The sequence below is a fragment of the Macrosteles quadrilineatus genome, unplaced genomic scaffold, assembly GCF_028750875.1.
Source record: "Macrosteles quadrilineatus isolate MER2022 unplaced genomic scaffold, UCM_ALF_1.0 Scaffold_1__1_contigs__length_201487025, whole genome shotgun sequence".
NCBI lineage: Eukaryota > Metazoa > Arthropoda > Insecta > Hemiptera > Cicadellidae > Macrosteles > Macrosteles quadrilineatus.
Window position 1 is genome coordinate 194,370,199 of NW_026542594.1, and position 14,785 is coordinate 194,384,983.

General features: G+C 35.7%; 2 protein-coding genes across 2 annotated transcripts in view; one reads left to right on the forward strand and one right to left on the reverse strand.

The window, feature by feature from the left end:
- Nucleotides 1-14,785, forward strand: part of LOC128993248 (WASH complex subunit 3) — a 45,498-nt gene that overhangs the window by 29,089 nt on the left and 1,624 nt on the right. The gene's annotated exons all lie outside the window — the stretch shown is intronic.
- LOC128993236 (protein TRC8 homolog) lies at nt 1,538-14,779 on the reverse strand. Its single transcript, XM_054417006.1, is given in 11 exon segments — nt 1,538-1,764; nt 2,449-2,591; nt 3,302-3,447; nt 4,236-4,413; nt 6,113-6,359; nt 6,499-6,618; nt 9,879-9,988; nt 12,757-13,024; nt 13,704-14,112; nt 14,115-14,195; nt 14,381-14,779. Coding segments are annotated over 10 exon segments (1,812 nt in total). The 5' UTR covers nt 14,496-14,779; the 3' UTR covers nt 1,538-1,764; nt 2,449-2,453.

A 14,785-nucleotide genomic window follows, 5' to 3' on the forward strand; every position in this document is an offset into this window, starting at 1 on the left:
TGCATCCGCAATTTCTCAGTGAACTGTCCGTCAGTTGGTTACAGTCAGTTTTCCGTCTCTCATATTTACAGTAATTTACAGAAAAAAATTTTAATTGTAGACCTATATTCCATTAAATTTTCATCGTCCATCTTGTTGATTGTTACAAACAGTACTCAAAATATCAACACAATCATTTAAATAACTAAACACTATTTTCTAACCTAAAACACGTCCGTCAGGTGTCCGAATAATCCAAAAATATCGGCGAAAAGAAATCTGAATATTTTTGTTAACTGTGACGTGCCTGAAGTAACTGGACTGCAACGTGTCGTAACTGATGTGTGTGAATCGACCTTAGGTACGTAGCAATGTGATCAATTTCTTGCAGTGGTAGGAAAAAAGTACTGTAGGCCTAGGGATTTATATTTGTTTTTGTTAGGCCTATTTAAGCCAAAAGCTTCCTTGTAACTTAGTTCTTTTAAGTACCTACCCTAATTAATTGTAGTAACAAGTCCAGCCACACATTACCGTAATAAAAAAGAATTGTTAGGCACTGGCCCAATTTGATGGGTTATGGGAACAGGGATTTATGAGATAATAAAAGGTACCTATATCAGCAATCTGACAAATACTTTCTCCCATAAGCTTGTCAACAACCTTTATCATTGGTAAGAGGAGGGAGCAACTATGCTATTTTATAGGGAAAAATCACAAAACTTGCAAAAACCTTTGAACCGTAGGCCTACTTGTTACAGCAATGGGGGATTGCACCTTTTTTTATTATAAGGACCATCACACATTAATTTTAATCAAAATCGACTTTTTCCTAAAATCAGATTTTTTTATGGGGGTTTTATGAGAAAATAACATAAGTTACAATAACTTTTGAACCGTAATTTTTATGGAAATGGTATTTGAACCATTTTGTTCAAAATATAAAGGACTAAAGTTATAACATACTAAAGTTTTATCAAAATGGTTCAGGCCATTTTCAAGAAAATCTGATTTTTTTTGTTGTTTGATGGGAAAATCACCATTAAAAATCTAAATTTCAAAAACATGAAAAACGCCTGGAGATACCATGAATTAGTACCGGTACCTACTAAACCTGCATACCAAATTTCAACAAAATAGCTCTGTACACATCCACACATACAGACACACATCACTTCAAAAACCACTTTTTTGGTTCAGGGAGACCCAAAACGGATATATCTACTCAAAACTCAATCTGGAAGATTTTGACAATAGGCTACAATACTTTCTCCATACGGTATAGGTACTGTACTATGTATAAGGGGAGAAAGTAAACATTGGTTTTTCCAATTTATTACAACATTAAAAACGTTTATTAGCCTTGTTACCTGAAAAACTATAACTGATCTATTTCTTAACCGATAAATAAAACTTTATTTCCGAATGCTTTCAGATGGGGTATATTATTTTCCCACCCAGCAGACTACAGGGGGGGGGGGAGGGGCAGCAAATTTTAGTTTGCCCCTACTCAAAAATTGTCTAGATTCGGCCCTGAAGGGAACTTAAATAATACTCGTAATTAAATCTTACCTACTTTATTAAACACATTTACACACATTATATAAACCGTCAATAAGTACCTTAAATGTTATGTATATATGTACAGGGTAATTTACATGTCGAGCTAGCTATAATTTACTAAAACAAAGAGTAGCTTGTGATACAAAGTCTTTTGTAGTGCTTCACTGTCTTGACCCTGTGGGGAGTATTTCATTGGAGTAGGAAGTCAATTTGATGTTAACCAACCTAAAACAAGTAGAATTAAATTAATGTATTTCGAAGAAAATTAAAAAAAATCTAATACGAAGGTAACACCTTAACTTTGTAGATATGAGACTCCTTGCACACAAAAAATTAAATTCCAGTCCTCTGCAGATATCTACAAATGACGTGATTCATCGATATGATATCATTCGTAATATAGAATGATCAATATTCATCTTAACGTCAAATTACTGATAAGGTTCGACTAGCAAGTGTCTTTATTATCGAGCCAAGTATTTTAATCTTCCACAACGAACCAAACTATTGACATAATAGTTGTCAATTTAGTCTGCTTCCTGCCATGTCCACGGCAGTGCGTGTAATTGATAGGTCTATCATTTTTGTTTTTGTGTTTTGTAAAATGTGTGTATTATTTATTTATTCTGACGACACATCAAGTGGATCCTTTTGTTTGCCTGACGATGGCGGAGATCAGTAAATAACCGCCGAAACATATGTAGCAACATCGACACTACATGTTAAGGATTGTCTGACGAGGTATGTTTTAACCATTATATGTCATATTACGCAATCCTGGGGCTATAAAAATGAATTTTAATTGTCAATTTAGTCCATGTTTCTGGATAACAATTTTTAAGTAGGCCTACTATTTTACGTAGCTTTAGTTGTAGGGAGATATTTTTAAAATGTGAATTTCGTTTGCACCTCGTTCATCCCCTATGAATATCATCCCCGTCTGCTGGGAGTGGGGGAATAAGTAAAGGGTCTCCTGTCTCCCTCCCTCTTCCCTCCTCTTTTGTTTCAGTTTCCACCTTGTACAGTATGTCATGGCAAAGGGGACAGCGATCCTGAAATCAAACATAGATGAGTTAAAAATAAGGGTACAGTAAACTCTTCATCAGCTGGGTTTTATTAGGGATTTTCTTTTAGGGAAAACTCAGGGAAATGCAAAAGAATTTATAATTAATATGCGAAAATTTAATCAACATTATGATATACAAGCATTACATTGTGTAAAATGTAATTACATAACAATAAATATGTTTTATTGTTGAATAAAATGATTCAATCTGTACTTGGACGCTGTAGACCTCCTATTTAACTACAATTTACCTGAACGTAGTAGACCTCCTGTCCAACTACAATTTACCTGAACGTAGTAGACCTCCTGTCCAACTACAATTTACCTGAACGTAGTAGACCTCCTGTTCAACTACAATTTACCTGAGCGTAGTTAGACCTCCTGTCCAACTACAATTTACCTGAACGTAGTAGACCTCCTGTCCAACTACAATTTACCTGAACGTAGTAAACCTCCTGTTCAACTACAATTTACCTGAACGTAGTAGACCTCCTGTCCAACTACAATTTACCTGAACGTAGTAGACCTCCTGTCCAACTACAATTTACCTGAACGTAGTAAACCTCCTGTCCAACTACAATTTACCTGAACGTAGTAGACCTCCTGTCCAACTACAATTTACCTGAACGTAGTAGACCTCCTGTCCAACTACAATTTACCTGAACGTAGTAGACCTCCTGTTCAACTACAATTTACCTGAACGTAGAGCCACTTTCTGAGACATACTCCATGGAAGTAGTGGTTACACCTTGTTATCTTGGCTGTTTTCATCTCTTGGTAACAGATTGCGCAGACATCGTCCAGTCTGTCTAATTGTGCTTCACTAGCCTCTGGTAGGCTTTCTGCAAACATAAAATATTCCTCTGTGTCAATATGGAATAAAATAAATTCACAATATACACATAAAAGTAATAGAAAACATCGGCTTAACTTGTGTTGCGGTAAAACACTTTCATAGAAACAATACTACATACTGTCATAGACTAACCAACACCACAAGTAGACTTTCCATTGTTTCCATACCATTGTAAATTTTGAAGCTTGTTTTTCGTGTCTAGTTCATGTACGGTGACACTGCGCGCTAGTTTAGACAAAATATTGTTTCAACCATCTTAGGGTTAATTTCTTGATTTGGGCTTTGCTGTTTGGTTATATGACTAGAGGACGAGTTATTGTTTACAATTAGATTGTATTATTTGGCTAATCCAGGTCTTATGACTGAAATAACAAGAAACAAATTGTGAACAAAACACGACCTCTACAGTACACCGTACAGAACTAACAATAAAATTTTCTTCAGCTGTTTCATAAGGATGAGAAATCTACTCTTGAGTATGTGTTTCATCTGTGATACCGTACAGCATACAGCATTTCATTGGTCACTGTATGACTCAACAATCCATTTTATAGTCCTTAGACTCTTTTTATGATAAGATAGACCATCTTACCTCAGTCTATAGCTGAAACCTTTCATCATAAAATTGACTAGTTTTTCACAAGCACCACATTGTCAAAGCTTTTGAAACATTGAAATTACATACAACACAATACAAAACACAAAGCAAGCAAAGATAGCGCCATCACGACTGGCGGCAGCAGTATATTTATATTTAGGTTGCAGCCTCGTTACCTATTTTGTTAACTGCGGTGCGTCTCTTCATGAAGACGCTCCATCCAGCTCGGGCTTCACTCCAGATGTTGAAGTAAGCGTGGATGCACATCATTCCAGCCCTGATGGCTCCACCAGACTCGAAAATCAATATCCAAGCTCCATTGAAGAACAGGAATATGCCGAAGCAAAATTCAACCTAAAATGATACAATATGCCAGTCTAAAAGTGTGTGTGACAGTATGAAGAATTTATTTTTCCTACAGTTACCTAACAATGTACATGTTCTCTCACTGATTTGAGAAAGCAAAGTGGCCAATTTGCTCATCAGTGAGACAATGTTAACATTGTCTCACTCTAATTACTTTCTCTCACTCCAGATTTGCAACGTGAAGGTACGAAATAGTGAGCGCGTAACATGCAGGCAACGTCGTATGCGCGCGAAATACGTTGGCAGCACTGGCTGTAAATCAGCTGGTCAGCTGTTGTACTGTTGTATTTGTCACTTCTCGTTAAATGTTATATTAAAAGTTCACTTTTGTGTAAAAATAGGTTATGTTTCTTCACCAATTTATTTGTTTTATGGTAACTGTAGGAAAAGTATAATGTGCAACTCGAGTTCAAAGTACAATTGCCTTACTCGAGAAACCATTCCTCACTCGCCTACGGCTCGTGAGTAAGGATTTTCTCTCGAGTGAGTCAATTGCTCACTTTTCTCACTAGTTGCACAAATAACTATTGTTTTAACTTAAGGGTCATTATTAGAAGAATAATTAAGTTATTTCAATTATGGGGCAAAATTCACTACACTATGTTTGGGTAAGTATAGAAACTCCTACCGTACCATTTTCAAGCAACCCAATATCCTAACCCTACATTTAGCAACGGTACCTAATTAGTTTAACCTAGAAATATAACAAAAATTAGAAAACCTTAAAATCAAGTTTGCTGAAAAGTTAATAATCTCATGTACCGTACTTGAACTGTTAGGTTAGGTAGGTTAATCAGGTAGCTAAATATAGTTAAGATATAGCGTAGCTTAAAAACAGGAGGGTTTTCCCTACCTGCCGAAACGTGGTAGTTCAAAACACCTAGCAATAAGACAGATTGAAAAACCATGCTGTGACACTTGTAAAAGTTTTGGTTATCGGAAACAAATTTATTTGAATTACTAAATTAGTACTCTTGTTTTGGCTTTCGGAAAAAACAATAGTAAATTAAAGTTTTCCACAATTTACAGCAAAAATAAACCAATAATCTATATCCAAGTGAAACAAAAGTACAATTTGGCTAATCTTGAAAATCAAAATTTAACATGATAAAAAATTAAGACTTATTTAACAACTAGATATCTACTTCAAACAGAATAAATGCAATTTACTCTGTTTCCAGAAGCTGGGTTTTAGTCATAACTGAGAAATGGCTTTGTTAAAATCCATGCTTTTAGACCTTGAGCTGTAACTAAAATTATGGCTTTACTTTGTCAATCCAGCTCAAATGGTGTAACTAAATTGGTAATGGCTGTTTCGGCATCATTACGCCATTGTAAGAAAAAAAATCTCTGCTGAAGTAGTGTCGTTGAAGTCAAAACACATCACACACTAACATTTACAATATGAATGAAATTGACAAAAACGAACAGGCCTGTCGTACAAACTGTACTGGTTGACATTTTCTGTTCCGAGCAAGACGCTGACTCAGAGATTTCGTGTCTGACAATGGTATTGTGAAGTTGAAAAGGCCATAACCTATGCAGTTACACCATTTGAGCTAAATTTACGCAGGTAAAGCCTATTTTCAAATAGCCTTGATTCTTTAATTCTACCCATTCTTTGAGTGTCTACTTACTTGAATCTTTTACAAAACTAAATTTAGTGAACAATTCAATCACAACTCACCGTGTTGCCGAAAGCACGAATGTAGTACACATAGTCATCCAGTTTTTCCCAGAAAGTGGAGCGATAAGCGTCGAGCAGAAACAATGAGTAGATGAGGAGAGAGACGATAACTTTAACGATGACTTCCACGCTGAAGGCCGAAACTGCCAAAAGCCAGGTGCTGAGTACGTGGTTGGACCATAGGTAGATCAGCAGAGATACTGGGTAGAGTATTAGAAACAGACAAACCAACAGCGCTCGCATGTGCCTGGAAACAAAACGGAAGTTATATTCTCCAAAACAAGGATTAGCTGATACAATATTAAATAAACACAAACTTTCGATCTAAACAAATTTACGATATCACTTAACCACTTATAATATAACCTATAAACTTGTCATCTTACCTATGAACGCAGGGATTGTGAGAAGCACTCAAAGACATCAGTAAGGGGTTGACAATGTTGTGAATGAAGTGCAGCAAAGCCGTGAAAAGTAAACAGAAGTTGCGACATAGCCTCACAAACCTGGTAACAAAGTACGGTACAGTTTTAGCAACAAAAACACTTTCTTCATACATCACTCCTTAATGAGATCAAAAAGTTTCTCTATTGCATATTAGAAATACAATAGGTACAGCAGAACAGCTCAGTTATTCTGTAATAAAGGGGGGGAAATGGATTTCGGATAACGGAAATTTGTTAAAAAAACAAGGTTTTTCAGGTTCTAAGTGATGAAATAAAAAGATATATGTTTAGGTTGAAAAGTGCCATCCTAATTGACACAATCTTTACAATATCAAATTAAAGGTTTTCCTAGGCGCGGATAAGGAGTGCGGAGAGCGGAAAAGAGATTAACATGGTGTTCTGCTCCGCATCTAGGAAAACAGTAACATTAAATTGCCTAAGACAAGTAGCGTACGCTCTCTGCGTTACACGTTCCACTTCCGCACCTAGGAATACTCGGCTATAGATTGTCTATTCAAAGTTATGCATTAAAACATTTAAACAATAGATCGCTTCATGTTAGAATATTCGTTCACATTATTCTATGTCATAATCTATGATGAATGACCAGACATTATTATCCTGATTGGTATAGTTATTTCGCTAATAAAAATAGTATGTATGCACATCCGGCTCCAATCAATAAATTCACCACTATAGTTCGGCCGCTTAGAAAGCGACCTCCTCCAGCATTGGTTTAGTATTTAGGGCGCAGGTCGTTTTCTAAGCGGCCGAACTATAGCTGTTAAACTACTCCGTAATCAACGGATCAGTGGCGCACCCAGGAGGGGGCTTTGGGGGCTTAAGCCCCCCCCAAGGACCTAGGGTTAATTTTTTTCGATGGCCAGGAGTCAGCAGTATATACATAAATGTTTCATTTGTAATTTCAGAATGTAATTTTTAAAATATCATTAACTTTAAAACTATTCTTACAACAGGATTTAAATTAAATACAGCCAGGAGCACGCGTTTTGTAACGAGTATTTTTTAGGCCTATGTAGACAAAAAGAGACAGAACGGCTCACCCGCCTGCCTCATAGTGTAGTGACTAGTGATTGTCAATGCTACTGCACTGCCACTGCCTATGTGCCGTTGCCATTAGCGACCAGCGCTAGGCTAGACTAGCGCCGCTAGTTCTAGTTACTCCAATGATCACTTGACCTTGACGCGCTCGCACTATGTGCTGTTTTGTTGACATCGTTGAATTTTGGATTTTTTCCTTTTTTTCCCCGAATAAGACCCCAAATCGAGCAGGGAGAAGGGAGGTAAAAATCTGCAAATTTTCAATCCGAACATTTCCTTGAAGTCCCGAACAAGACCAAGACCAGACAAGTTCTACCGACCGCGGTAAAAGGGAGTTTAGAGAGAGATGGAGAGCGTGTGTGAGTGAGAGCGCGTAGGCGGTAATAATAAAACAGTAATAAAACATGAAATAAAATAAAATGTTACAGAATGATAGTTTCGATTGCCTTTCACAAGTTTTATGTTTATATTAATTTTGAATGAATTAAAGTATAACATCAATTACTTAATTCAAGTTAAACATCATTGGTACCGATATCATTGATTTAACGGTTTCAACTTTTAAAATACATTTTCAACTTTGACCAAACACAAGACAAAATTACAACATAAATTTCCATAATATATAACGGCAAAATATTACCCAACATTTATTTATTTTAGCAATTAAAGAGTGTAATTGCCATATTAAATTAGAACTATCAACGCTAGCGCAGGCGGCCGCTCGGTGCGGCGCTCGCGACGATGTACGGGGCAAAAATATACCGTGACACACTATCGTCATAGACTAACCAACACAAGGGAGTATGTTTTATCTATGCTATCGTACATCACTCCGTACATCAAACCGATCTACTCTTTGATCTTTCGACAAAAAAACCGCCTCTAGAGCGCTCGTCTCCCTGCTCGGCCTGATGTCTGGTTCGCCGTCTGGATCGGTGTACGGACCCCTGACACACTTCGACCTCCCGTCTCCCTGCTCGGTTCGGGGTCTTGTTCGGAGAAAAGATCAATAGTGTGTCACCGTCTTTAACGTATTCGCACGAAAATCCCGCACTCTGCTACGTCTCGTGCGGTAATTGTCGCGCTCGCACGGTAAACACCACTTACCGGGCTAGTAACGTAATACTATTTTGTAGCTGAAGTTAACAAAAACAGCTGATACAGATTATTTTACTGTCAGATTTTTTATTCACGTGTATTTATTTATATTTACACTGCTAAAATTATAATTGTATTATTTATTTCTTAAATACCAATATTGTTTTTTGTATAACATTCAATATCACATGTAAATTAATGAGATAGTTGGTTTTAGCTTACTAAATTACCTGACGGCAATGTAATATCCATTCCTTTATTCCAATATAGTAATACTACTAATACTAAAAACATCCAAAAATCCGATCAAAAAATCTCTTTTATTTGTCCCTAAATAGCCTAAAAACGTGGGTTTACAGGTATAGTTTTCAAAATTTTTCCGGGGGTGGACCCCCGTTCCCCCCGCCTACCTGGGGGGTATTCCATACCCCCCAGACCCCCCGGCAAGCATACATAAGAAGCCCCCCCCAAATCAAAAGTCTGGGTGCGCCCCTGCAACGGATCATTAATTGATTGATTAGCCTACTCTGTTGGAGGTTGAATTCATCTTCATATTTATTCCAGAATTCATAACAAAACATAGGAATTGAATACATACATACTATCTATATTTTTGGAAATAAAAGTACACATGTATGTATATACATGTGTACTTTTATTTCCAAAAATATTACAGAATATAAATTATAACATAACTTCCAGTGAAACAGATTGCTATTGCATAGATAAAAATAATTAAATATAAAAATACATGTAAACTTAATAATAACAACAAAGGATGTAAGGTCTCAGAGAAGCTATGTTGACATATACATTAAGGAAATAAGCCTACATGGGCTGGAAGCCTGTGCGTAGGCGTGCGTAGGAATGTCTGCTTCTGTCAATATTTGTTAGAATGAGAGCTTGATTCTAAGATATAGCAAAATTACTGTAAATAACTAAAAACAAAGAACAATTTTTTCCCATTTTAATCAAACATAATTAATCAAGCGTAACAACTATAACAATGTACCAAAGAAGCAGTAATTGAAAATGTAAACAAAGAACATGTGATCAATTAATTGTTAATTAAAATAATCACCTGGATACCCATTTGCAACAATAGTCAAATATAATAATAGTAACACAGAGGAAAGTTTTTCAACTCAATTTTATACCTTTTTTCTGGTTCGAGGCCTGTGAGACCTGTCTGTAGAGCGAGGATGTAAAACAAGATGGCCGACACAGTACCAATACTCTTATCATCGTCATCTTCTGTCAGCAGTACCTGTCGTAACAGTGATAAGATATAATATACTTAGATAAGACTTAAGATATAAGATATACTTAGTGATTGTTATGCTTAATTCTTTGTAACTACAGAGATTTTGTAAAATACTGTAGCGAGGTTTTACTGGAAACTATTATGGAAACTATAAAACTTGTCATAAAAGTACTCCCACACATATAGTAGCTAAAACAAGTTAGTTTACATTTGGTAAAATGTGTGGGTCTTGATCTTTAGAATAACCTTAAAAAGTTTGTTAACAAAATTTATTGGCAGGTTAGTTAACTTTCTTCTGTTAGCTTTAAACAAATTAATGAAAATAAAAGTAAAACTAACATATTAGTTTGGTAAAGGAACTTAAAATGTTTTTATAACGAACAAATTGGCTACCTACAGTACAGTCCCCACTCTTCAGACCTCGCTATTCCAAAATTCCACCTATTCTAAACTTAAGTTCCGAAATTATTATAAGACGTCAACACAGCTTTTGATGGCACAGCTTCAAGGACTTTTTCTGCGATCAAGAAATCAAAAGCTTTCTGTGGTATTGGAAAAATCGTCCAAGGCCAATTTTTCAAAAATTTCAATTTTTCTTTGAAATTTTCAACATTTTCCACGGCCACAGAGATATTATAATTGTCTCTGAGATAGAGGAAAAGCCATGGACATCATCCGCAATTGCGATGACCAGTTTGTACAGAAATCTGCAAAATCTGACAAATTTCTGTTAGTCCGAACAGGGTTCTCAGTTAGGCCTAGTTCGGCATCATAGGCCTCTACGGCATTTTTTTTAGTTCAAAAATATTAGAAAAAGCACATTTAAACAATGTTTATTGAAGGCTAAACTAAATCTGATTAAGTTCATTGACTCTCACAAGTTTTTGCGTAAACCTAAAAACATTAGAACATCACGTGACATAGGGTCTGATATCTGATACTTTAAACAAATTAGCCTAGTTTGAGTTTCCGGTTTAACACAATACCAAGACGCAGAATGAAATAAATGATAGCTTTCTTAATAACCAAGATCAGCTGATTCATCAGTGATAATCATTAATTAAAAGCCTGTCAACTGAGGACAGCTGCTGTAATTATTAGTCAATTTCCAATTAGTCCAATACAGCTGTTTTAACTTTGAATTTTGAATTAAACTTAATTAATTAAGTTAATTTGAATTTAACTTTAAATTACCGTACTCAAGAGCAACACAATTTTGCTAAAATAGAAATTTGGTAAATAATTAAATTTAAAACAAAACAATCAGCTGTTGGTTGAAAGTGTTATCAACTGAAACCTTATCAACTGTTCACATATTGAATTTCCAGCTACTAAACATATATGGTTCTAAAACTGTTGTATTCAATTTTTAACTGGTCAATTTCATTACTTTGTCTTTAATTAGTGATGAATATGGTTATTCAAGGGTAGATTCAGTAGTAGAAAACAAATCACTAAAATAATTACTCGCCTAGTAGAAACGGCCTTGACTTAATGACTCTATCTTCACAAAACAAGGATGTTTACAAAGCTGCTGACTCATGCTCATATCTACTTTTTTCTTAACGTTTGCAGAAGGTTACAATTAATTGATAAACAGTTATGAACTTTATTCACAACTACAATTTTTAATAAAAAAAAAAAAATTTTTGGCGATTCCAGGTTAGATATAATACAATTTTTTCATAAAACTGTGATATATAGGTACTTTTATTGTAAACTATTTTAGTCATTATAACTATTATGTACTTTGATGAAAGGTAATTACGGAGTCGTTACTTTAGGAGACTAATTAACAATTGTTTACACTTTGATTTGTTAATTCTTGCTATCAGACAGTGCTTGAGGATATCTCACATTGAGCAAATACTGTATACAATCTCAGAAATAGTAACAATTTCATAGCGTAGTACTTTCAGTTTTTTAAGGGTAAAATGTAATAAAGGTGTAAAGGATTTAGTTTAAACAAAAGTACTGAGGTTGAGTTATTGGCCATCGATAAGAGACATTTCACTGTACACTTAAACATCCTAAATAGGCCTAAATTGAATAGGTACTGTATTTATTAAACTTGAAAGCTCCAAAACCTATGGGTACTTCCGGTACAACTCTGTAATTTTTTTAAATGGAAAATTGAGAAGTGGTTTAGAATTTCCTGGTTGTTGATGATTACCAAGTAATATTTTGAGAATCTTCTAGGATCAAAAAGTCAATTTTAAAGGGTCTTGGGAGACGTGTCTTCTTGTTTGGGTTGAATAGAATAAAAACTAGTAGACCTACGTACAAAGAAATCAAAAGGGCTCAATTAATTGGGTTGGTTACCCTTTAAAATGAAAAAAATCTAAACATGTTTAAGATGTTTAGGCATAATTATAAGTATTTCCAAAATAAACTCAAACTTGAACATGATGAAAAAACAGTCATTGCATTAACTTACTTGATTTATAGAATCACAAAAAAGGGGGAGGGTGAAAAAATAAAATCATCTAAAATAATCTAAAGATTATGCATGTTCAAGAATCAAAGCCAGGGTACAAAAGTAATACAAAAACATTGGTTGTCGGTTAGCTTAGGGAAACAAGGGTCATCTATTGCAAAAAATGTGCATTCGACCTATAAAAAACTTCTGTCACTGCCGAATTAATGAGCTAGTTCAAATTTGACACCAGTTAGTTTGGGAATCGAACGCAGTCAGATTTAAACTGGTTTGCTTGGCTCAACAAAAGGTACGGTAATAAAGTAAACTCAAAAACATGAATAACGTTACATACCCACTGGAAGAAGCAGCCGATGTAGTGACACACGTACGAAATGACCGAGGTCATGCCGAGTACAGCAGTGAGCGTCTCACACCCGGAGATCAGCAGAGACTTGACGGTTGAGAGTAAGAACGGCCAGGGAGGGTTGGTCTGTCGCCACGTAGCAAACAGCATACCTCCCGCCTGCTCTCCCACCCTCAGAAGCCAGAAAGTACGTAGCACACAGGGCACATTCAGCCTCAACCACTCTGTCTCAACCAGCGCGGACAGACCAAAGTTGCTGCAAAGGATAACGCAAGATTAGATTGCGGACACAAATTTGCTGTCGACAAAATAAGTAAAGTACCCTAAACAAGAATTTAACTTTAGGTAGGTACTGCATCTCTTTTTTATTTCAACGGTAGGTGAAGGTTAATATAAGCATACAACAAAGCATAAAGAAAAATATAAAATTATTAGGCTAAGCCTAAACAAAATGGCCACAAAATATGAATACAAACTTAGGGAAAAAAATATTAGGGGTATGATTTTTTTAGGCTTAGGCTAATTTCTTTATTCAAGATTGAGAAGCATTCTCTATTCTTTTATTCCGGCTGTAAACGCAAATGCTCAACTTCTACTCTGAAGGAATGGATGCAAAACTAAGTTTGTTTTTAGGCCTATTTGTTTGTTTGTAGGCCACGATTTTTTGGGATAAGCAGGCTTAGGACCTACCTGAAAACTGGTAGGCCTACAAGAAACTCAAAACTTGACACTGTACAAATTTTAAAGCACCGGTACGTGTGTGTATTAGGCCTATGTAAACTTTTGTTTCTCGTACTCGTTTGGACTCTTAACCATTTAGGTAAGCCTGCTATTCCCACAAAATGCTAAAAACCTAGGCCCTAGAGCTCTAAGCTACATCCTTAGGCCTATATTAGAATTTTGGTATGGGAGATAATTGAAGGTAGCCTACTTACCTTATGAAACTTTTTGCGTGTTGGTAGGCCCCATACAAAGTTTGGAAAATGGGATAAGCACTGCACCATAGAACAAACTTAACCGTAGCCAAAGGCAACAAAGCTGAGAAAACAGGAGCATGGTACAAAACAGCTGATGGTAAAGGCAACATTGCAAGTGCTGAAGGAGCGAGAAAGCTAAGGGGCAGTAGTCGTTTCAAAATAGAGTATCGAGGCCCGAGATGAACGCACGAGAAAACATATGCCAAAACTATTTGTATAAGATAATTCTGAAGAAGTGCCATAAAGCTGCCATTGGCATCCGATATTGCGTTTAGATTTAACGATAAAATATCTTCTAAAACACTGCTTTGTGTGTTAGATATGATTATCTTCATGGTGCTGACGTTGATCCAGTAGGAGATAAAACGATACCGACGGAGATCAGGTACATGTACACGATGACCAGATGTTTTATCCACAACATGAACACACATGATGCGGCAATACATCCTGAAAAAATAGTATTTATTAATGTAGTTGAATATAATTTTAAACTTCTTATTCTGAATGTGTAGCCTACTAACAAATTATAAACTTTTAGTCCTTGGGGTTTCTTTATATCAACTTGTACTGTACCAAGTAGACCTAGCTTAGGTACTTAAACATGATTAACTTATTATATATAGGCTACTTACCTAACAGTGATGATATAACTTTCACGAAGGTAATAAACAAAAAATTTGTAAGGTAGAACATCACGATCATATGAATCTGGGGGGATTGATTCATTGTAATGTGTCCTAGCTTCATCTGTTCCGGCAATAAACCCACTTTCTTTCGAATTTTGATCTTCCACTTGGGATAGACCAAGTCCAATGCGGAATAACTCAATCGATAATAAACAAAGGTGGAACTCGTAAAATCACATCAACCAAACTTAATATTTTACTCCGAAAAGGACATTAGTGAAATAAATAGCAAGACCGAAATGTTACAGTATTCACTTCACATTGGAACTAGCTTAACTGACGTCAATTTTAACACGGTAAAAAAACCATTCGAGAACTAAAATTTAGAATTTCAAATTTAGCCTTCAAACA